We start from the raw sequence: 22,375 nt of genomic DNA, 5'->3' as shown, positions 1-22,375 counted from the left end.
AGCTTGGGAAGAGTCATTCTCCAAACGAACTCGATGATAACCCAACTGTGAGGCCAATCCCACCGCATGGAGCACCGCTTGCATCTCGACATGGAGCGCGGATGAGAGTGCTGGGATCTTCCATGCTCCTGCCCCCACGAAACCCCCTTGAGCATCTCTCAACACTACTCTCGCCCCACCAACCTTCTCTGGCAAATTTGTCGCACTGAACCCAACCATCCTCCATTATTTCTATTAGTAGATTAAATTATATAACGACAACACAACGATAATATAATCAACACTGCGACGAAATGTCAAAATAAGTTTATTACAGGTGTCAAGGGACAGGGCAGCAAGGTAAGGTAACTACTTTTGGTTGATGAAGGATCCAAATCTTTTCACCAAGTCCGCAGCATTCTCACAGTCCGAATTGAACAAGTGAAACACATGTCCTTCACCATGCTCCACCACGTCGACACTCCCGCCCCATTCACTCTTTTTCAGGTCCTCATAGTACAGCTGGCCCGCCCCTCTCAGATGGTCTCCCGCCGCGAAAAATATCAACATCTTCCCGCACGCTAGCCTTTTGAAATCCTCTGGGGGCGGCCTCAGCCTACGATCCTCCAACCCACCGTTCTCCGGACATATGTACAGAAACATTTGGTCGTCCTCCTCCAAGCCCCCAAAGAACGGATGCACCAGCACAACTCCACCAATCTTCAAATCCGGTTGCCCGATGGACCCGACCCGGACAGCCAAATAGTGCGAAAAATTTGCTCCACAGCTGTCCCCGCCAATAAGCAACCGGTCAAAATCAGCGTACTTGTTTAACCACGACTCGGTTCCATACCCACTACCGTGGGACGCGAGCCATTTGAGCGCCGCCCATGAGTCTTCATAGCAAGCGGGTAGGGGGCGATCCGGGAACAACCCGTATTCGACGGACACTACGATTGCGTGGGCTTCAGCTGCCAATCGGCCGACGAAGTTGTGATAAATAGGAGAGAAGGCAGACTCGAACATAAACCCACCGCCGTGGAGGTAGAGGAGAACGGGGAGCTTTTGGGCCGGGTCGTGGATCTTGGGAAGGAAGATACGGGCAGAAACGGCGGGTTCGGGTTGAATTGTGACGTCCTTGGATTGGACACCAGTGACTGCGTCAGTCGAAGGGGGGACCTTTTGTGTCTTGTAGAATATTTCTATGCGACCGTCTTTGTACACCCGGAAGAAGCGAAATTCACGAGCAATCTCGTCGTTGATTGCCTCCATCTTGGATAAGAGGAGGTTACAGAGGCTAAAAGTTTTAGGTTTTAACCTAAGGTTGGTGATTTGAGAGAGTGATGGGATAATGGGAGGGAGAGACTAAGACAAAATTGTGGGGTTTAAAAAGGAAATGGAGCAACTTGCACATAAAGTTGTAGTCCTTGTTAAAAAAATAGTGGTTAGATCGTCCAAAGTTTGGGTTGTTGGGAATCTTTTGTGTTTGTCATTGTGTTTAACAAACGATATTATCTACATTAAGAAAGAAATGTGGGGTTTAAAAAGGAAATGGAGCAACTTGCACATAAAGTGGTAGTCCTTGTTCAAAAAATAGTGGTTAGATTGTCCAAAGTTTGGGTTGTTGGGAATCTTTTGTGTTTGTCATTGTGTTTAACAAACGATATTATTTACATTAAGAAAGAATTGTGATATTAATCTCACAAGAAACTAGTAATAATGTAATTTAAATTCGTCTTTTTAGCGACAATCGAACTTAAGATTTCTCACTTGCAAATGAAAAGATGAATGCCGGCAATCTTGTCATTTTACCTTATCTATATGTATCTTATGAAGTTGCAAAAGCATTCAAATAGTCTATTTTTCAAGCCACCCTTTAAAGATAAGTTATGCCAAAAAAGTAATGAAATTTGAAATTGTTTAGTTAGTCAATGATTAGACAATAAATAGACGAACGATGTTGTTCAGTTAAACATTGAAAGTTTGACAATGTTAATCAAGTACATAAACGATTTTCTAATTCGGTTGGTTTTTAGCAGAGTTGATTTTTTTTTAAATGACGTAGAAAATAAACAATTTCGATTATGTACAACATTACAAGATGAGAAGAAAAATCATAAATGTAGAATAGAAGGTCCGACTAAGAAGGTTTAGCATCTAGTCTTGTAATTGGCAATAGTGTTCATAATTCGATATAAACTACGCATTTGTATTAGTTAATTATATATGTTCTATCCTGGCCAAAAGAAGAAACAACAACCAAAAAAAGTGAAGATAATACTGAAATTAATGGTGTCTATCAGTTCAAGTTGGCGAGTTAACAAAGGGGAGGGGAAATTCGGTTAAGCTACACAATAGACAACCTAATTTAGTATCAAATTCGTCATCTACGAGATTCAAACCTAAGACCTCTCTCACTTCTAAGCAAAAAGGAATACCACCAGACCGTAGTACTGAGTGACTATTAATTTTTGTCATTTGATTTTCTTCAATTTATTCGATCCGACAGCTGAAAATTAAGAGGATGTGTGAAAAATAAAAAATGATATGTTGATAGCACACCCCTAAAGAAAGAGTGAGTCCTACAACACGTGTTTGCCGAAGCCAACATAGTACTATGAGTAAATGAGTCTGTTGATATGAGAAATCACTTTCATTATCTTTGTTTTAGTTCTGTACTAAACCACCAAGATAGGCAATTGCTGCTTTTGATTATTTAAGAGAGATTTTGGATACGATCTTTAGTTATTAATATTTTTTTTACTGAAGCCTTATTGGTTTTCAATTTTTTATTTTAGTCCCTAAAATTAATGTGATAATTTACTTCTATGTATGTTACTATATTTTTTAAATAAAAAATTGAAATTTATAGTTGTTTACATTAATGAGATTTTAAATAAAAACTCATAATTTGTGGGATTAAAAATCTTAAAATATAAATTATACTATTGTGTGTATGTATATATATAAACATGGGTACATTCATCAAAATTAACAAAAAAATTATTGTACCAAAACATGGGTACATTCTTCAAAACCACACAAAAAAAAAGAAATAGATATTAAGCTTAATAACATTAGTAAATTTCTTCGATTAAACTTTACATGGATACATTCTCAAATCAAAAGAAAAGAATGTACCAATATAAATTACAAAATGGATAAGAGAAAAATTGAATAGATTTTATATAAAAAAAAAAAAAAAGATACATTTTACATATAACAAATTGTTATATTTAAGAATGGGTACATTTTAATATTAAAAAATTGAAATAAAATTACATGAATGGGTGCATATAGGATTAAAAAATTGAAAACATTTTATAAAAAGCTAATGGGTACAAACTTATTCTAATTTTTTATTTATTTTGGAAATGTTTTAAATTGAAAATTAATTAGTGAGGAGTTTCATACGAGTGTGAGTATTAAAATCCAAAATCAATTATTATTTTTTATATTAAAAAATTATGTAACTGACGTGTAAATACATAATTACATTAATACTAGGAACTTGGATCAAAATCTGAAACTAATAAGGTTTTAATCAATTAACATTAGTAACTAGAGACCGGATACTAATTTTTTCATTATTTAATTATTAGGAAAATAAAACATTGAAAAATTAAAAATTAATAAGATACCATGTCAACAAGATGACGTGTTGACGTTGATTTAAACTTGTCACTTATGGCGTTATTGGTCTTTTTATGAGAAATTCTAAAGTACGAGACCTAATTTATCCGGCTCATTTCATCCTAGCCTTTCTACATGCACTCATGTGCATGCGAAAAATCTTTTTTATATTACGGCGCACTAAACGTAGCATGTAGAATTATTTTTTCTTTTTGCATTTGTTCACGCATAAAGACTTCTTATAGTTACAATATGTCAAACGCGTCGTACAATGTTTAATTTTAATATTTGTACTTGTCAAAAGACATAATTTCATTTTAATTTTTTAGCTAAACATTTGTATGAATTTTTACACCGCTAGATTTAAATTAAGATACTACAAGTCTCACAACTTGAAAAGAGAAAAGCACATAAACAAAATGAAGCTAAACATAATATTCCTGATCAATCTCCCATATCACAAATGCCACAAAATTGAAACTTTATGTCCAAATAGCAAAAAAAAATCACATATGCATACACCATTTAATTAGGATCATTTTGGTTCTCTAATTGTTAGAATGAGACCGTCTTTGTTTAAATAGTTTGATTGAGGTCCCTAGCGTCATTTGAGAGATTTAACTCGTACATTTATGCATTCAATACCCCCACAAATTATGAAATTTAAACAAATACAAATAACATTTTTACAATATAATAATTACTTTAAAATCAATAATAAAGTAATAGTATTCTTCACATAGTTCTAACAAAAAAGTAATGTACCCCATAATTATTAATTTATTTGAAAAATAAATATTGGCATATTATAAAACATAAAATAAATACATGTAACTATCGAAGTAAATAAACCACACAAAAAGACAAACTCAATATATAAAGAGAAAACTAACCCTCTGTCTAAAAAAAATCACAATAAAATTACAAACTTGAAGTCCGAATTTGTGACAACCTGTCCCTACTTTTACGTTTTTATTTATTTTACTCAAGGGAATTGACAAACATACCCTAGAGGCAAGGACTTTGACTTCCGTTAACCATCGTTTAGAGAAACGTATGACTTATTCTTTTAGCATATTTAAGTAGTACTCGTTGGTACAAACACATAGGTGAAAGCCGTTTACGAGTCCGGATTATAGCGGTATAGTTACGAAAGTTTGAAGTTGGTTATTTAAAGGTAGTTAATTGGTTAAGGAGGACCAATTAGATAAAAGGTAGAAAAGGGCAGCAGCCCAATCAGAAATCAGAAAAAAAAAAAAAAAAAAAAAAAAAAAAGGGGGGGAAGAAAACTCCCCGCTTTCTCGTGCACGCCACAATCGCGACCACCCAACTTCCAAGTTCGATTCCGGCCAACTCCGGTGGAATTTCTCGACGCCACCCCCGCCATATTGAAGCTCTCATTCCTCTCTACAAAATCCACCCAAGAACCACCTTGATTAACCTATGTATGTGGCGGTTTGAGGCCACGGAAGTTGACGGTTCTCACGATGTTCTGGCTACCCTTTTTATTTTTCCGGCAAAACGGCAAATCGATGGCTGATGCCACCACTTGCACTTTGTAGCCCATCATCCCAAGAGCAAAACCCAACCAACCTTGACCCCGTTGGACCACCGTAGACGATGAATCGACACTGGGAAGCTTTAGGCACCTGCCGGCTTCGTGGGCAAAATTGACCATCTTCCGTCCACTTTTGGACTTTGTGGCAGGTATGAAAGTTGTTTCTCTCTTTGAGATCTTCATTTTTGTGAAATTTGAGAATTTTTAGAAATAGTGAAATTTTCCGGCGAACTGTGGCGGCCAGTGGGCCTAGACTCCACCTGACCTTCCTAGGCTAATTTTGAAGCCCCAATTCCACATTTGACATCCGTTTAGTGAAATTATGATGTTTAATATAGTTTCATAGTTGACCACTTAGTCAACCATTAAGAGGTCTTTGTATGAATTGACAATCCAACTGTTGGATCGTCACCAAATTTTAATACATTATGGTATGGAATATTTGAGGATATTTGAAACTTACAGATTAGAAATCTGACGTATGGATCTTCCCAAATTGGACTTGTAAGTTCATAAAATAAAACATTGACCGCCACTTGAATTGGCAATTGGCAGAGATCCAACCGTTGAATCGTAATGAAACTTTAGTATTATGTTCTAGAAGTTTAATGTGGATCTTTAGAAGTTTTGGATCGAAAATCCGAGATGCGGATCTTCCGGATCGAGTTACGTAGAGTTGTGGACCCTACCGTTGATCTTTGACCGAAGGTTGACTTTTGGTCAATGGATCTCAAATCATTCTAGAACGTCCTTGGAATATGTTTTATGTAAACTATGGGTTCTATGCAGGAGTGGATTTGGTACATTACTGTAAACTATGGGTTTTATGTAAACTATATGACATCAACTTATATTTCAGCTAACCGTAAATATCGAACGTGATATCAAAGATCTGAACCGTTCATCTTCTTACATCCGCCAGATGATCATGTTTTCAAAAAATAAAATTTAAAAAATAAAATTAAGTAAGAAGAATAAAGCGTAAATGACAATCGACGGTTAAATATAAATTTAAGGTTTATGGATTAAAGTGTTTGATTTTGAAGCTGATCTCTTCATGAAAGTTATAAAGCTTATCATTATAAGTGATTGTATACTTTTTTTTTTTTTTTTTTACATTTTTTACACTTCTACAATAATTATTATTAATTTTGCCCTCAAATAATTATATGAATAAATACATAATATAATATTAATAATACTGGTAGGTACGGTATACCACCGGTACTGGTTTTGGATTCCAGTACCGTACCAAAACAGTATGGTACAGTACAAATACCATACCATTACCAATTGGGACAAATTTTTGGTAATAATTTGGTATGGTATGGTTGGTAGGGAGGTTGGTACGGTAATTTGGTAAAAAATTTCACCCCTAGTTCTATGGATAAGAGTTCTGAGACGTGACTGAATAATTGTTCTAGGTGAGGATCGTTCGTGACGTCTTAATATTCATGCTTGGGAGTTGTAGCGCGGACCTAAGGTGAGTGGGTCTTTTCCCTTCTATCGTATATCTATATATATATAAGATTGACATCTCCACAAACGTTTATAAATTGAATATTTCATATAACCTATTTAGGGTACAAACGTTTATAAATTGACATCTCTACAAACGTTTATAAATTGAATGCTTTGAAGGACTAGCACGAACTACGAATGGCTTGATCCCTGTTTAGGGTACGTAGGTAGTCTAACGAGACGTTAGATGCAGCCATATAATAAATGAGACTAAATAATTGAGACAATAGCCTTGTTTGGGGAATTGAGCAATGTGAGGGACATTGGTGGAAAATGTGAGATTTAACCTTATGATTTGGCGGTTAAATGTTGGTCATAAATCAATGTGTGAAGAATCAAGAAATTAAAGTAAGGAAACATAAGTAATGATAGTTAATTAAACTAGTGTCTAGTTGGGCTTATCACCGATAATTATTCCCCAAAATAAATAGTGTGGAAGTGGGGCATTGATAGGAGCATATTCATGCGACTTAAATGGTTTGTTCTCGTGCATTTACGTTATGTTTCTCTAGTTATTTTAGTCCTTTATGCTTCTATTGTGTGTTTTCAGGTTCTAAGGGCAAGGTATGCAAAAGGATGCCTTTTGGAGCCTTTTGGAGCAAATTAGAGATTGGAATGGATATCATATGCTTGGAGCCAAGAGGATGGACGAAATTAAAGACTTGAAGTAGGAAAGTTAAATCCTAAAAGACCTCATGTTTAAGCATCATTGAAGACTCCTACGCATTTTAGAACACAAAAACAACATTCCTTGCAACCTTAGGACATTGTCGTGTGTTTCCTTGTGTCTCCCTTCCTTGCCATGCAAGGAAGGGCTTTGTTCCCTATTTTAAACACTTAAAGCATTCACTTATCATATCATTCACTTATTATAAGCATTCACTTATCATATCATTCACTTATCAAACCATTCACTTATCACTTCCATTCACTTATCACTTATCACTTCCATTCACTTATCACTCACCACATATCATTCATTTATCACTTAACATATCATTCACTTATCACTTAACATATCATACACTTATCATAATCATTCACTTATTCTTTCATCATTCAACCACCAATTCAACACATGCATCTTCAAACATATCAACCCTACAAGCACATGCTCCCCCTAATCCATTGCCGTGCCTTCCTCAACCATTTCAGCCACATTCTTCCACTTTGCCTTTCATCATTGCACCACAAATCAATCAACACATGCATTCCCTTCACATTCACCCACATGCACATTTAATCATTCATTTCCCAACTCAATACCGTGCATTTGACTCCCATTTCCAGCATGCATTCACATGCATTTTCAGCACCTACACACCTACATTCCACATGCATAACCAACCTAGTGTCACTCCCATTCATTCCCTTTAATCATTCAGCCACCATCATACATTTATTCTCTTCCCAAACACATACATAACCTGCCATCATTCCAGAAAAACATCCCATGCCGTGGCCTTCATTCCCATTTCCAGTTTTTCCCTTTACATTTCACATGCATTCCATACTTTTCCTAGCTGTTTTCCATCATTATTTCAGCCATCATTCACTCTTTAATCCACATGCATTCACACACACTTCACACAAACAACATTCACATGCTTTCACAAGCTTTTCCCAACAAACAAATCAGCCAACACATGCACCAAAACCTTCAATGCCGTGGGTTCCCTTGGCTTTCCAGCATTCCCCTTGTGCAATTCCAGCTTTCCACCCACTTTCCTAGCTGTTTTTCACATGCATTGCAGCCACATTCTCACCCATTCTCTCCCTATATAAACCACACACACTTCATTCATTTGTCATTCATTCACTCCCCACTCCATCTCCATTTCTCACACCACAACTAACACAAACACTTCCCCTTAGAATCCAAAACCGTGAGTCCCCCTTCCACTTCTCCTCCATTGCTTCCATTTCCACCACTCCTCATCCATTTCCATAATCCCCCAAACCTCACCTTAGACCTTGTGCTACAACAACGAGGAAGATAAGAGGGCCTAAACGTTCATACAATTCAAGTTTGAGTTGTTGGAATGTTTAGGTGTTTCTTTGATTTCAAAGTTTAAATTCAATTCTCTTTGTTTTGTACGTATGAGGAATGGAAGAGAAGAGTGCCTAAACGTTCATACAATTCAAGTTTGAGTTGTTGGAATGTTTAGGTGTTTCTTTGATTTCAAAGTTATGAGGAAATTCGAAATATATGTTTATGCTTACATTTTGATTTGATTACTTCTAATTGCATTTCATAAGTTGTGATTCAATTTGTTTAACCGTTTGATTGATAACTTATTTATGTATGTTTATTGAGAGTGCACGCTTAATTTTCATGCATGAATATGACGCTAGAATATAAGTGAGTTTCACCTAATAGTTACGAACTTATATTCACAAGTAGTGGAGGTTGCTTATAAACAATCGCGTTAAACAAATTCTTGGCATAAGTTTCATGCGTATTCCATAGTAACGAATGCCTCGTCAACACTTATAATTTTCATAGAGCGTAATGATTCTTGCTTGTATCTCTTCTATGCATTCATGTTGAGGACTTGTGGGGAATGTTTTGAATTGTTGTATGCGCTAACCCATCCAATTCAATAACGTTAGGAAGATTTGAAGGTTAATTAGTGCATCACGGTTAACTTGGGGTGTTGAGAATTCATGGTTTATTGAAATGCAATTGGAAATCATTTTATTATGCAAGTATAACATGTATGGAGATGAACCCCTTAGCCATTCTATCATCCATTCATTCCATTCCATCAAATTCGTTTTACAATCTGTTTAGTTTATTAACTTGTTTTGTTATTTCAATTTTCGTATAAATCTAAATCCCCCTTTACTTTAATGTCCAATTTAGTTAGAAATCAATTTAGTTTGTGCTTTTAAGTGTTTTGATTCATTTTATTTCCCAATTTCGTCCAGATTCACCAAAGTGCTCAAAACTGCCCAGAAAGTGATTTTAAGGCAGTTTTGAGTGTTTTGGGTGATGTTTGAGTCTTTTGGTTTGTTTTAATGTTTTAAGTGTTTAGTTTTACATTCTTTGAGTTAGTTTAGTGTTTTATATTGTGTTTTTACGTTCTTGAGTCAAGTTATTACTTAATTTCGTCCAAATTTGTGTTTGTGCTCAAATCTGCCCAGAAAGTTGTTTTTAGGCAGATTTGAGTGTGTTTGTGTTGTTTTGAGTCTTTTGGTTTGTCTTAGTGTTTTAAAGTTTAGTTTTGCATTCTTTGAGTCTAGTATAGTGTTTCATATTGTTATTTTACGTTTTTGAGTCAAATCCAAGTGGCTAACAATCCCTCCTAATCCCCGGTCCAGAACGATCCCTACTTATACATATACTACAATTTGACAAAAAGAGGGTTTAATTTGTGTGCGTATAATTCTCGCATCAGGCATTATAGATTATCCATTTCACGCCATGTTGTATATATATATTTGGAAACACTGTGTTATGGTTGAGTATTAGATTGCATCATGGCATATCCATATGTATATTATCTGCACATAATTATTGTGAACGCTTTGAAGTGTAAAGGTGAACGCAGGACACAAAGGTAAGTTCAGGTGAGTTTATGGTATTAGTTGAAATGATGGAGTTATGGCATGACTACATTTATGTTTTAGGCAACTCTGACATTGTCGTACATGTTGTAATAATTGGCAACTCCGACCTTGTCGTACAGGTTGCCCATAAGTCGTACATGTTATATTAGATGCAGTTAGAGCTCATAAACCTGCACCCCGGTGTTAGTGCTCCCGCCCGTGGCCATGGCACAGTCTTTCATGTGATGTTCACCTCCCTCACCTTATGCTTACCTTGGATCCAAGGCAGGCGCACAGTCCTGTCGTACAGACCATAATAGGTGGTTCCGACTCGTAGTTGACCCGTGATTATTCACACAGTCTTCACGTGATCGTAACACTTGAGCGTTTTTATTTACACCCAATCCTATCGTACAGACCACTTTAGGTGGTTCCGACTCGTGTGCAGATATACTTATTAAGCTATTGGCTAGCATGTGAGCTATTAGGTATCATGTTATTAAGCTATTGGCTAGCATGTTGATGAGTTATTGATTCAATCATACAGGTCACGTGAGGTGACTTAGGCTAGCATGTTGATGAGCTATTGGTTCAGCCGTACAGGCCACAATAGGTGGATCCGGCTGACATACCATTTCATATTGATTTATTTCACCTGGGTTACTTATTCTTGTTGAGATATTTGACACGACATAGTTGCGAGACTATTATTTTGGTTATGGTTTTGAGTTATAGTCATGCCTGTTATTTTCTGGGAAATTATACAGGTGTTACGGCGAGGGGTTACTGCCTTTGGTAATTGAAATTGATTTGAAAAGTTTTGTTTCGCTCACTTACATTTTCTATTTTTGCACCCCTCCAGGTTCTAGCAGCAGAGTTCCATATCGACAAGGATTCGTGGCACTTTTCAGTACATATGTCTTCTTATGATGGTATAATCATTATCTTACCTTATTGTACTATACATATGCTCTGTATCATGCGTGAAATGGGTCCAGACGTGCTCATCGCGCACTCGTGTACTTAAGCACTTTTAGATTTTAATTTATTCACATTTTATACACTATCACACTTTATGGCTTCATCACCTTCTAGGTGTCGGCCAGTATAGCTCGATTCGAGATCCTAGTGGACATTCTGGGTCGGGATGTGTCAAAATTAGTCACACAACATATACAAAATATATGTCTTGTATTCGGAAACATTGTTCATAATTCCATATAAACTATGGGTTTGTATTAGTCAATTGCAAATGTTCTTTCCTAGCCAAAAGAAATGGAATAGGATTCTCTCCCTCCTAATCTCTCTCCCTTCCCATCTCCTCTTATTTAAACGATTACTATTAAACAACGTCAATATTTTATTTTGAATTTGTTCTATAGATAAAAAGACAAAAATAAAAGTGTGAGAGAGGAAGGAAAATGGATGTAGTAGAACAGGAAAGAATTCTACTATGGAAGAACAACAACAACAAAAAGTGAAGAAAAAAAAAAATTATTGACTTAACGAAAGAATTGAGTCCCACAACATGTATTAACAGTTTGAGTCCTTTGGGAATCTTTTGTTTTTGTCTTAGCATCTCAGTCCAGATGCAATGATGTCAAAGAAAGGATGGATTCCATGTTTCGAAGAAAACAAACAGAAAGCAGATAATATTAATAGGATGTATGGTGGGATGCCGCAATGCACATCGGATGTCTGGTGGTGCCTATGAGTACCGCGGAAGGCAAAGGTAAACTTTGTGTACTATCCTTATGTTTCGTAGTTTTTAATATTTAGCATCTCAGTCTCATACATCTGTTAGTCAAATTGTTATTTCTCCCGTTAAGTGATGACGTGGTACCTATGTGGACAATGACTGGGAGCCACGTGTCATTAAAAATATTAAAATAATTAATTAAATAAAAGTTATCAAAAAAAAAAAAAAAAAAAAAAAAAAAAAAAAAAACACATCTCTTCTCCCACCCAACCCCCTCCCTGGGGCGCCCAACCCATAACAAGAACAAGAACCCAGAAGAAGGGAAAAATAAAAACCCAATCTTGCCCCTAACCCAGAAGAAGAAGAAGGAAAAAAAAAACTCAGTTCGTCACTTCCATATTAATGGAGATCTACCACAAAACCAGTCCAAAAATCATCTCAAACTCCCCATCTTAAAGTATTTTCGAAATTCACCCACACTGAAAATCCCAAAATATGGCGTTCATGGTCTGGGTTCGTGTTTACGGTCACAGGGCGGGGGGGGGGGGGGGGGGAAGGGGGAAGGCAGGTGGGTCGCAGGGGCGACGAACTGGGTTTGGGTTGCTATTTTTTTTTTTCCCTCTTTCTTCTAGGTTGCAGACTCGGTTTTTCTTTTTTTCTTTTTTATTCTTCTTCTTCCTCCTTCTTCTAGGTTGCAGATTCGATTTTTTTTTTTTTCCCTTCTTCTGGGTTGGAGACAGGGGGAGAAGGGATGGGTTTTTTTTTTTTTTTTTTTTTTTTTACTTTTATTTAATTAATTATTTTAATATTTTTAATGACACGTGGCACCCAGTCATTGTCCTCATGGGCGCCACGTCATCACTTAACGGAAGAATTAACAGTTTGACTAACAGATGTATGAGACTGTTCCAAAATTAACACTTTAGGTATGACTCTGGGACGAAAAAAACTTGATGTACTAAATATTGAAAACCACGAAACATGAGAGTAGTAAACAGAGTTTAACCCAACAAATTATCATGATCAGCAGTTCTTAAAAAAAAAAAAAAAAAAATATATATATATATATATATATATATATATATTATCATGATCAGCTAGTGGATAATCCACTTGAAGAAACCACTTTGAGAAATGGCACCGTCCCACTATTTCTTAGTACAATTCTATTGTAAAAGATAAAACTTAGCCTCATTTTTCTTTCTGTTAATTTGTTGTAATCGTTTGTTAGTTTGTTGAGTTAGTTTGGCTAAGTTTGTTATGGTGGTTAGGCTAAATTGGTTTGGCTAAGTTTGTGGGTGTGTGTTTGGACCCTATTTTACACTATCGGCCCTAGCAATCGAGGCCTGAGAATGAATAAAATTCTGAACGGTTGGATTGAAAGAAAATTAAGATGATTGATTAATAATTTATCTGGATATTATTATGATTTTAATCATAATAAAATTATTTCTAAAAGTGTAGATGTTTTTGGGTCAGTTATGTGCACGTGGCATAAGTGTCGTGTGGTAATAAAGTTTCAAAGGTGTTTTGCTTTGCAGAAAGCATGGGGTAATGCTAAAATAATGGTGATGGAATTATGATGAGGTAAGAAGTCTGGATAGGTTAGGCTTTTGGTCATGATGGGATAAGTCAGGATGGGCTTTTATCTTGTTTGAAAAGTAAGCATGGATGATAAGCTTCAGCCTATAGATGAAATAAGGAAATAGTGACGTGATGCAGCAGGAGGTTACCATGCATGCAAGAAATTTTTAGTCGTGACAGGAATACAAGTAGTATACCACATGTTTTATGAATGGTAGGAAATTTATTTTTTAAGTTATTAACTTTTTAGCACACATATCCCACCATTTGTTTAGTGACATGTGATGTACCATCCCGTGTACCGATCACACTGAAAAATCTCTCATGCATGCATAGATAAAGATTATGAAATGATGGTGGGACCCAATATCCTTGGCAGGATGCCAAGAATTTTAGTCAAATGGCATCACATGCAAGATTTGGAGATAAAGTGGCAGTACATCAGGTTACTGCAAATGAACACGTGGCTCCAGTTTGCATGAGATGATTATTTGTGGTTGAGCTTTGAGTTAATTAAATGTGTCAGAATGAGATAAAGATAAGTTAAATGACTAAAACCTACGCAACGTAAATTGGCTTGTGAGTTTGAAATGCAATTGGATTCTGAAACAAGTGTCAGCCGCTGAAGCTAGTGTAGCAGCTTTATAAATATGGAGCGACATGCAATTGAGAAGTCCCTTCAATTCAACACATAAATTGCCTTGAGCAAAGGTTTCAACAACCCTGAGAATTTTATCCTTCTCCCCTCTCTTCCTTCCGACACATCTTCAATTTGGATAAATAGCACTGTAAAGGCAACCAACGACATCTTCAGTTTGGATAAACAACACTGAAGCCGTAGAATCAGCCGATTTATGAGCACCTTCAGTTTAGATAAACAACACTGCTTCGAAACCTACTGGTTATTTATCCAAGTCTCGATCAACAAGGATTTCTGAGTCCTTGTTGGTAAAGGTCATCTTATAAGCCTTCTCGACGTAGTGAGGCGTTACCAGGTTACTATATTCGGCACATTGAAAGCCGAATTTGATATTGAACTTCATAGAACTAGCAGCCTTGTCTTCAGGCTCTAAAACCCGAAAGCCGAGATATGTTCCATTCTCAGCCGCAGTCGCGAGAACAAGAAGTCAGCAGTGCCCCTAACACTACATCAATATATTTTACTCCCCAGCCGAGCTTAGCCAACAAGTTGGCACGCCCCGCACACAACCGAATGACGTAGTTAGCTCATTAGCTACTCGGCATGTGCGCCACATAGGCTTGGTAGTTTTTATGGTTAACTGTGTGTCAAGCCATTGTATAAATACCACTTGTAAGTTATGATTGTTTATTAATGAAAGTATAATTTCTCAATATGATAACACCTGATTTTGTCTCATGACCCGATCCGAAAAACACTACCTCCTTCTCTTGCTTTGAATCTTTGTCTTCCTCATGACGATCTTCAAGTTTTTGCCAATTCTCTTTACAAATCCTAGCTCACAAAGATGGTGACCTCTTCTTCTCCCTCCTTCAATTTGGCTTCTTAAATTCATCATTCTCCGCTCATGAATTCGAGCCCCAATTCCTCAATTTCTTCCATCATAATCCAAAATATTGGATCTCTGGTTCCAATTAAACTTACAACCATAATTGCCTCACCTGGAGTGCATAGTTCCTTCTGATCTTTTGTCAGTACAATCTCGTTGAATTGTTGATCGATTCCTGACTCCTTTGCCCAAATTTATTCTTGATTCTTCATGAAAACTTCAACTCTGAATCCTAAGTTTGTTACTTGGTTCAAAAATGACCAGAATATTCTCATCTGGCTCAATTCTACACTCTTTGACTCTCTGTTTCCATATGCAATCGGTGTGACTTCGACTCGAGTGCTTTGGGCAAGATTGGAATCGCAACTTGTGACAGCTTTGCAATTGCACATTTATAAGCTTTGATCTCTTCGAAATATCACGAAAGGTGATTCCATTGCTGTACTTTATCTTCAACAAATTGAAGTAATCGTAGATGCTCTTACTAGCGCTTGATCTCCGGTTGATGATATTGAGCTCATATCAGTCACTATTTATGGCCTTCATCCCGACTATGAATCATTTATGGATACAATTCAGTATCGTCTTGGTATTACTACAATTGATGAGCTCTTACTTTTCAACAAGGAAATTCAACTGACAAATAGAAAGAAATCTTCTCCATCTTCATTAATCCAAGCTTTCAATTCATCCACTAGCATTCCCTACCCCAACAAATAACTCTAATTCTCAAGCTTTTCTGGCTTATAATGCATCCAATTTCAATCAACACCAAGGTCTTGGCATGGATCTAAACTTCTCAAACCCTAGAAATAATCATAATCGAGGCATGGACAAAAAAATTTCCAACTATCAAGGCAATAACAATAATCAACGATATAATCAGAGATGAAGTAAAATGTACAATCGTAGTGGACAAGTTGGATTCAACAATTCTTAAAGGCTCTTTGGATCTTGGTTTTTTGTTATCTAAAAGTTCAACACCTCTGAGTATAAATGCCTTTTCAGATGCTGATTAGGCAGGTTGTTCAATTGATAGGAAACCAACAAAAGGATAATGTGTGTTTTTGGGCAACTCTATAATCAATTAGAGTGCCAAGAAACAACCTACAGTGACCAGATCATCTACTAAGGCAGAGTATAGATCATTAGCAAACATTGCTGCAAAGCTTACTTGGATATGCAAACCTTTAGTTAGTGTTGGCTTGGTCTTTTCTTTTCCTCCTAAGCTCTAGTGTGACAATATTTCAACAATATCCTTAGCCAAGAACCCAATCTTCCATGCTCGGACCAAACACGTGGAGATATACTACCAATATATAAGAGAAAAAGTTATTTCAATGTTGTTTCAGTTCAGTTTGTTTGCTCACAAGACCAGATTGCAGATATTTGTACTAAATCATTGTCAAAGCCAAGATTTCTTCTTCTCAGACACAAACTTTCACTCAGAGTTCTTAAGTTCAGTTTGAAGTGGGAATATTAAAGACAATTCTCTAATAAAAGATAAAACTTAGCCTAGTTTTTCATTTTGTTAATTTGTTGTAATTGTTTATTAGTTTGTTGAGTTAGTTTGGTTAAGTTTGTTATGGTAGATAGGCTAAGTTGGCAGTACAAGTGTGTGTGTCAAGCCATTGTATAAATGCCACTTGTAAGGTTATGATTGTTTTTGTGTTTTTGGTCAAAGGAAAGATTTTATTTCCAACAAAGTACAAATACATAAAATTCTAGATACAAGAAGTTAGATCAAGAGAAAAGAAGCACCGCAGACTTTAAAGCTAGTGCCCAAAGTCAACAAAGGGCTAGCGCAAAAACCAAGCAAACAAAAAAACCTAAGTTGTTTGTACCATACTTGACCAATCCCGAAACTACTGAGCACCGATCAACAATATACCATCAAAGACCCACAAGAGTTTCCCTCCAGCCAGGAGGCCAATCACAACGCGACACGTGTCGATATTAGTGGCCAATCACAGCACGACATGTGTCGATATCAAAGGCCAATCACAGCACGACACGTGTCAATGTCAGAACAAAGCTAGAAACTTTCTTTTATAAAAAGGGACCATTCTCCCACAATAATCCCTAATGTCATTTGTACTAAACTATTCACTAGAACTCACTAAAGGAAACCTTGAATCTATGTATTTGTGTAAACCCTTCACAATTAATGAGAACTCTTCTACTCCGGGGATGTAGCCAATCTGGGTGAACCACGTACATCTTGTGTTTGTTTCCCTATCCCTATCTCTTAACATACTTATCCACACTAGTGACCGAAACAATCTAGTGAATGTCACAAACTTGACATTTTCTGTTGTTCCAAAGTCCTTGCCGATTTTGTGCATCAACATTTGGCTCCGTCTATGGGAAACACACTTACTCCTACTCTCTTCAGCTTTGTCAAGCTGGTTTCCACCATTCGTACACTCTCTTTTGGCCAAGCATCCATCTCCAACATGGGGAGCGAAGGAAGCCACAGCACACAGAACGACACCCCCTCGTGCCTAGTGTAAGGCAGCAAAAGAAGTTTGCTCTTCAAGCTAAAGTCAAGCTGGAAACTCGAAACAACAGGATAATGATGAAGAATGAGGTCCTTCAGGAGCAGTATGAGAAGCTCTTCGAGATGCTCCATAAGGCTAGGCATACTCAAACACACGAGCTCATTGCCCTCGTGGAAGTCAACCACCAAATGGGTGCCCCCCAACACGGAAGGCCACCGATCTTCGACATGGCTGTTCCTAATGAGAAGTGAGTTAATCATCAAGGTTTTGATCAACCTGAGGCCTCTCTCAACCCAACTACCTCGACCCGAATCAGGAGAAGTGGAGGAAGGCATTTCCTTGCAGAGGGAGCAGAATGATCGAAAGCCATTTATCGCGACTGTCGAAACTTCCTAAGACAACGTCGAGAGAATCCCATCCACATAAGCTCAAAGATCAATGACCCAAGGGTTTCTGAAAGACTCGGTCCCCTCCCACGACCAAAGCCAGCTGTCAATCTAAGAAATGAGCGACAGGTCCCAGAGGAACATAAAGGTAAAGGAGACTCGGAAGTATTTCGACAAACTCGCTTTAGAAGTCAGTACGGCGAGTCCAAGAAACAATCACACGCTCTTGATCAAACTTTCTTACTTCTAAGAGGTAATGGAGACTTATAGAAGAAAACTCCAATAATACATGACTCCACTCAGGACCCCCGTGTCCTTCATCTCCTTAAGGAAGTAAACAATTTGAAGGCTGAACGTCAGGGTGAGATACCTGACTAGAACCAACCCAAGCCTGGCCCTCTTACAAGAAGGATCCTCAACACCCCCTTCAAGCGAAGACAAAACAGAAACTCGGCTTACAACTCTACACTGGAAGGGATGATCCGATTGAACACCTTAATCTCTTTGAGTCCACCATGGCATACCGATGAAGAGCGATGTCTCCTCTTCCCCTCCACCCTCTTTGGTGAAGCTCTAAACTGGTATTGTCGTCTTCCACCTGAGACGATAGACTCATTTGAGGAATTAAGGAAACTGTTTATCTCTCAACACATCTTCCAGACCGATCGCTTACACTCTGCAGATGACTTGTACACCATTCATTAGAATCCGGACGAGTCACTACAAAAGTATGTCGGCCACTTTAGCCATGAATATTCTCGCTGCGCTGAAGCAGATGATAAGACCGCCCTCAAGGCCTTCATGGCAAGCCTACGTGACTATTTCTTCAAGTATATGATCAATGCCAACACTTGGATGACGTATTCTGAGGTGATGGCACAGGCTTACAACCACGCTTCCATCTAGGCAATGACATATCAAGGGAAACCCTCTACAGCCACCCCTTATCAGCAAGTGGGGAGTGGGAGCCAAATCCAACCAAATGAGAAGACCTCAACCTTCCAAACTGCAGCGGCGTCCCTCCCTGCCTTACTTAATGCTTCGCCAAGACAACAGACATATCAACCTCAAGGCAAGAGGAAAGATTTCCATCCTCACCAGTCTCATTTTAGTAAGAAGAGTAAGGGGCACTATCGTGATAACCAAGGGTATCACCACAATAATGTCCGCCCCCAGACAGTCAACGCAGTGGGCCAAACACATGTCAAAACATGCCCTACCCTAAGGTATAAGACGTAACACATTTGAACACCACATGCGCGACCATTTACCCCAGTATAGCTCACCTGATACCTAAGCCAAAGCCGAGGCAGCTGGATTACAAGTCCATGAAGAACACGGGTGTGTTTTGCTGCTACCACGAGTATAATGGCCATGATGGCAAGAAGTGTATCACCCTCCGTGATCATATTGAAGCTTTAGCACGTGAAGGAAAAATTGATCAATTCCTCCATCCTCCAAAGGATAACCGTAACCAACGCTAAGTGAATGTGATATATTCCATAAATGGCAACACACCCGTATCTGAATCTTCTAACAGGGCCATGAAAAACAGTGAACGAACTTTGAGGCATGGCCACCAAGTATTTCACGTAGAAGACATCAAGGGAGGCAAGTATCAAAAGCTTAACTGGGATCCAATATCTTTCTACCCTAAGAAAGAAAGAGGTATCACCTACCCTCACAACGACTCACTGATTGTGGAGGCTCGCAAAGCCAACTTTGATGTACGACGAATCCTAGTAGACACGGGGGCTTCGGTCAATATCATGTTTGTTGAAGCTTTCAGGGCACTTAATGTAGCTAAACACTTGCTCGATCGCTCAGTTTTTCCTTTGATAAGCTTTTCTGGTGATGTCGTGCAACCTTTAGGGAGCGTACATTTACCCTTCACCATCAGTACAGGCCCTTACACAGCCACCATCATCACTAACTTCTTGGTGGTTGACTGCCCAACAGAATACAATGTCATCTTTAGGTGCATGGGCATTAATGATCTCAAGGCCATGGTATCTACACATATGTTGTTTATGAAATTTCTAACCCCATATGGCAACGGTTACATCAGAGGAGATCAACTTAATGCACGATCATGTTACAACACTTCAGTCAAGCAACAACATTTGTCTGTGCCCAAAGAAACACTTTCTATACATGACCAAGTTATAAAGACCAGCTTGAACAAAGCCAACTTGGATCTTCACGGTGGTAATAGTTAGCCCGACGATCCTCGAGACTATTCTTTCACCCAGCAAGCACAACCTGCTTAAGAGCTAGAGAAGGTCCATATCTCAAAAGATTATTCGGACTACATAGTGAAAATTGGCACCACTTTTTCACCACCATTTCGGTTGGCATTGATCTTTTTTTTGCAAGAGAACATTGAAGTCTTCTCCTAGTCATACGAAGACATGCCCGGCATACCTCCCGATATCATCTGTCATCGCTTGAGTATTGATCCCAAAACCAAGCCGATGAGACAGAAGTACAGATCTTATGACGTTGAACAATACGAAGCAATGAAGGCAGAAGTTGAAAAACTCAAAAGCATAAGCTTCATCCGTGAAGTCAATTATCCAACGTGGGTAGTAAATGTGGTCCTCGTTTAGAAAAATCCGACCAAGGAAAGTCTCTTGCTACAAAAGATCTTGTGGAGAATGTGTGTCGACTACACCGACTTAAACAAAGGATCCCCAAAGGATAGATTTCCCCTTCCTCTCATTGATAGACTTATAGACTTTATAGCAGGGTATAAACTCTTGAGCTTTATGGATGTTTACTCAGGTTACAACCAAATCCTCATGAACCCTTCAGACCAAGAACACACGGCCTTCACTATTGACAGATGACTATATTGTTATAAATCATGCCATTCGGCCTAAAGAATGCAGGTGTAACTTATCAGACATTAGTCAATTCGATTTGAACAGATTGGGAAGAGCATGGAAGTTATGTTGATGATATGTTAGTCAAAAGCAAACATGCTGACCAACACATCATCAACATGTCTGAAACCTTTTCCATCCTGAATAAGTATCGAATGAGGTTGAACCCTAACAAATTCGCCTTCGGCGTGGGCTCTAAAAAATTCTTGGGCTTCATGATTAGATAACGAAGCATTGAAACTAACCACGAGAAGATCAAAGCAATCATTAACATGAAAGAACCGGTAACTTCAAAAAACATCCAGAGCCTTACTGGCAAAGTGGTAGCCTTGACCAGGTTTATTTCTAAGGCCACAGACAAATGCGCTCATTTTTTCAAAGCACGTAAGGGAAGTAAGAAGTACATTACGTGGACTGATGACTGTGCCGAAGCATTTAAGAACCTCAAGGAGTACATGAGTAAAGCCCCTCTGCTCTCCAAACCTGAAGTTGGTGACACCCTAATTATCTATCTGTCTGTCTCAGCTTCAGCAGTTAGTTCCGTCCTCATTCGAATGGATGGTAGTATCAAACGCCATGTCTATTATGCTAGCAAGGCTCTAAAAGATGTAGAGACACAATACTCCAACATTGAGAAATTAGCTCTAGCATTAGTCATGTCTGCTTGGAAACTTCGCCCCTACTTCCAAGCACACTCCATCATCGTGCTTACCAATCACCCATTTCGACAAATACTTCAAAGTCTTAACATTTCGAGGTGAATGATCAAATAGGTGACAGCACTGGGTGAGTTTGACATTTCTTACCACCCAAAGCCAGCTGAGAAGGGCCAAGCAGTTGCAGATTTCATCGCCGAATTCACTTATCTTGTTGACATTTCTCCTACACCTGAGGCAGTGGCTTCATTACCCCCGGAAGTTCGGAAAGTAGAACCAACACTCCTAGTATGGACTCTATATGTTGATGGCTCATCCAACTAATAGGGCTGTGGAGCAGGACTAGTCTTGAATACCCCCGACAAAGTAGCAATGGAGTATGCTCTTCACTTCAAATTCAAGGCATCAAATAATAAGGCCGAGTATAAGGCCCTTTTAGTAGGCTTACGTTTGGCCAAACACCTTGGAGTTAAACAAATTGATATCTTCAGTGACTCCCAATTGGTGGTTAAACAGGTCACAAACAACTTTGATGCTAAGGATAACTTCATGGCAGCGTATCTTGCACAAACGCAGCTTTTGCTCAAGCACTTCCACTACCAAATCACCCAAGTCCCTCGAGCGGTAAATAGTCATGCAGACGCTTTGGCTCGCCACGCCTCAGCAGTGGAAGACAAGATTGGGAGAAAAATTCATGTCGAATTGTTGGCAGCACCAAGCACTATGGTCGCAGAAGTGTGCAACTTGCAACAGGGGGATAGTTGGATCACCCCGATTTATAAACTCTTTGCTCATGACACTTTCCCAAATGATAAAGTCCAAGCTAAGCAGATTTGATACAAGTCTACCCGCTACCTAATCATTAATGACCAACTTTACAAGCGAGGTTTTA

The 22,375-nt window shown here is 38.2% G+C and overlaps 1 protein-coding gene across 1 annotated transcript; it reads right to left on the bottom strand.

The window, feature by feature from the left end:
- Positions 1 to 208: 208 nt before the first annotated feature.
- LOC125468366 (2-hydroxyisoflavanone dehydratase-like) lies at positions 209 to 1,287 on the bottom strand. The gene has a single exon (XM_048564020.1). The coding sequence runs from the start codon at positions 1,249 to 1,251 to the stop codon at positions 349 to 351; it is 903 nt and encodes a 300-aa protein (XP_048419977.1). The 5' UTR covers positions 1,252 to 1,287; the 3' UTR covers positions 209 to 348.
- Between the last annotated feature and the right edge of the window lie 21,088 nt (positions 1,288 to 22,375).

The sequence above is a fragment of a genome, unplaced genomic scaffold (genome assembly GCF_019419815.1).
Source record: "Pyrus x bretschneideri cultivar Hongxiangsu unplaced genomic scaffold, Pyrus_bretschneideri_v1 Contig10, whole genome shotgun sequence".
Classification (NCBI taxonomy): Eukaryota; Viridiplantae; Streptophyta; class Magnoliopsida; order Rosales; family Rosaceae; genus Pyrus; species Pyrus x bretschneideri.
The sequence above is the reverse complement of the archived record's forward strand: the minus strand, read 5'-3'. Positions and strand labels throughout refer to the sequence as shown.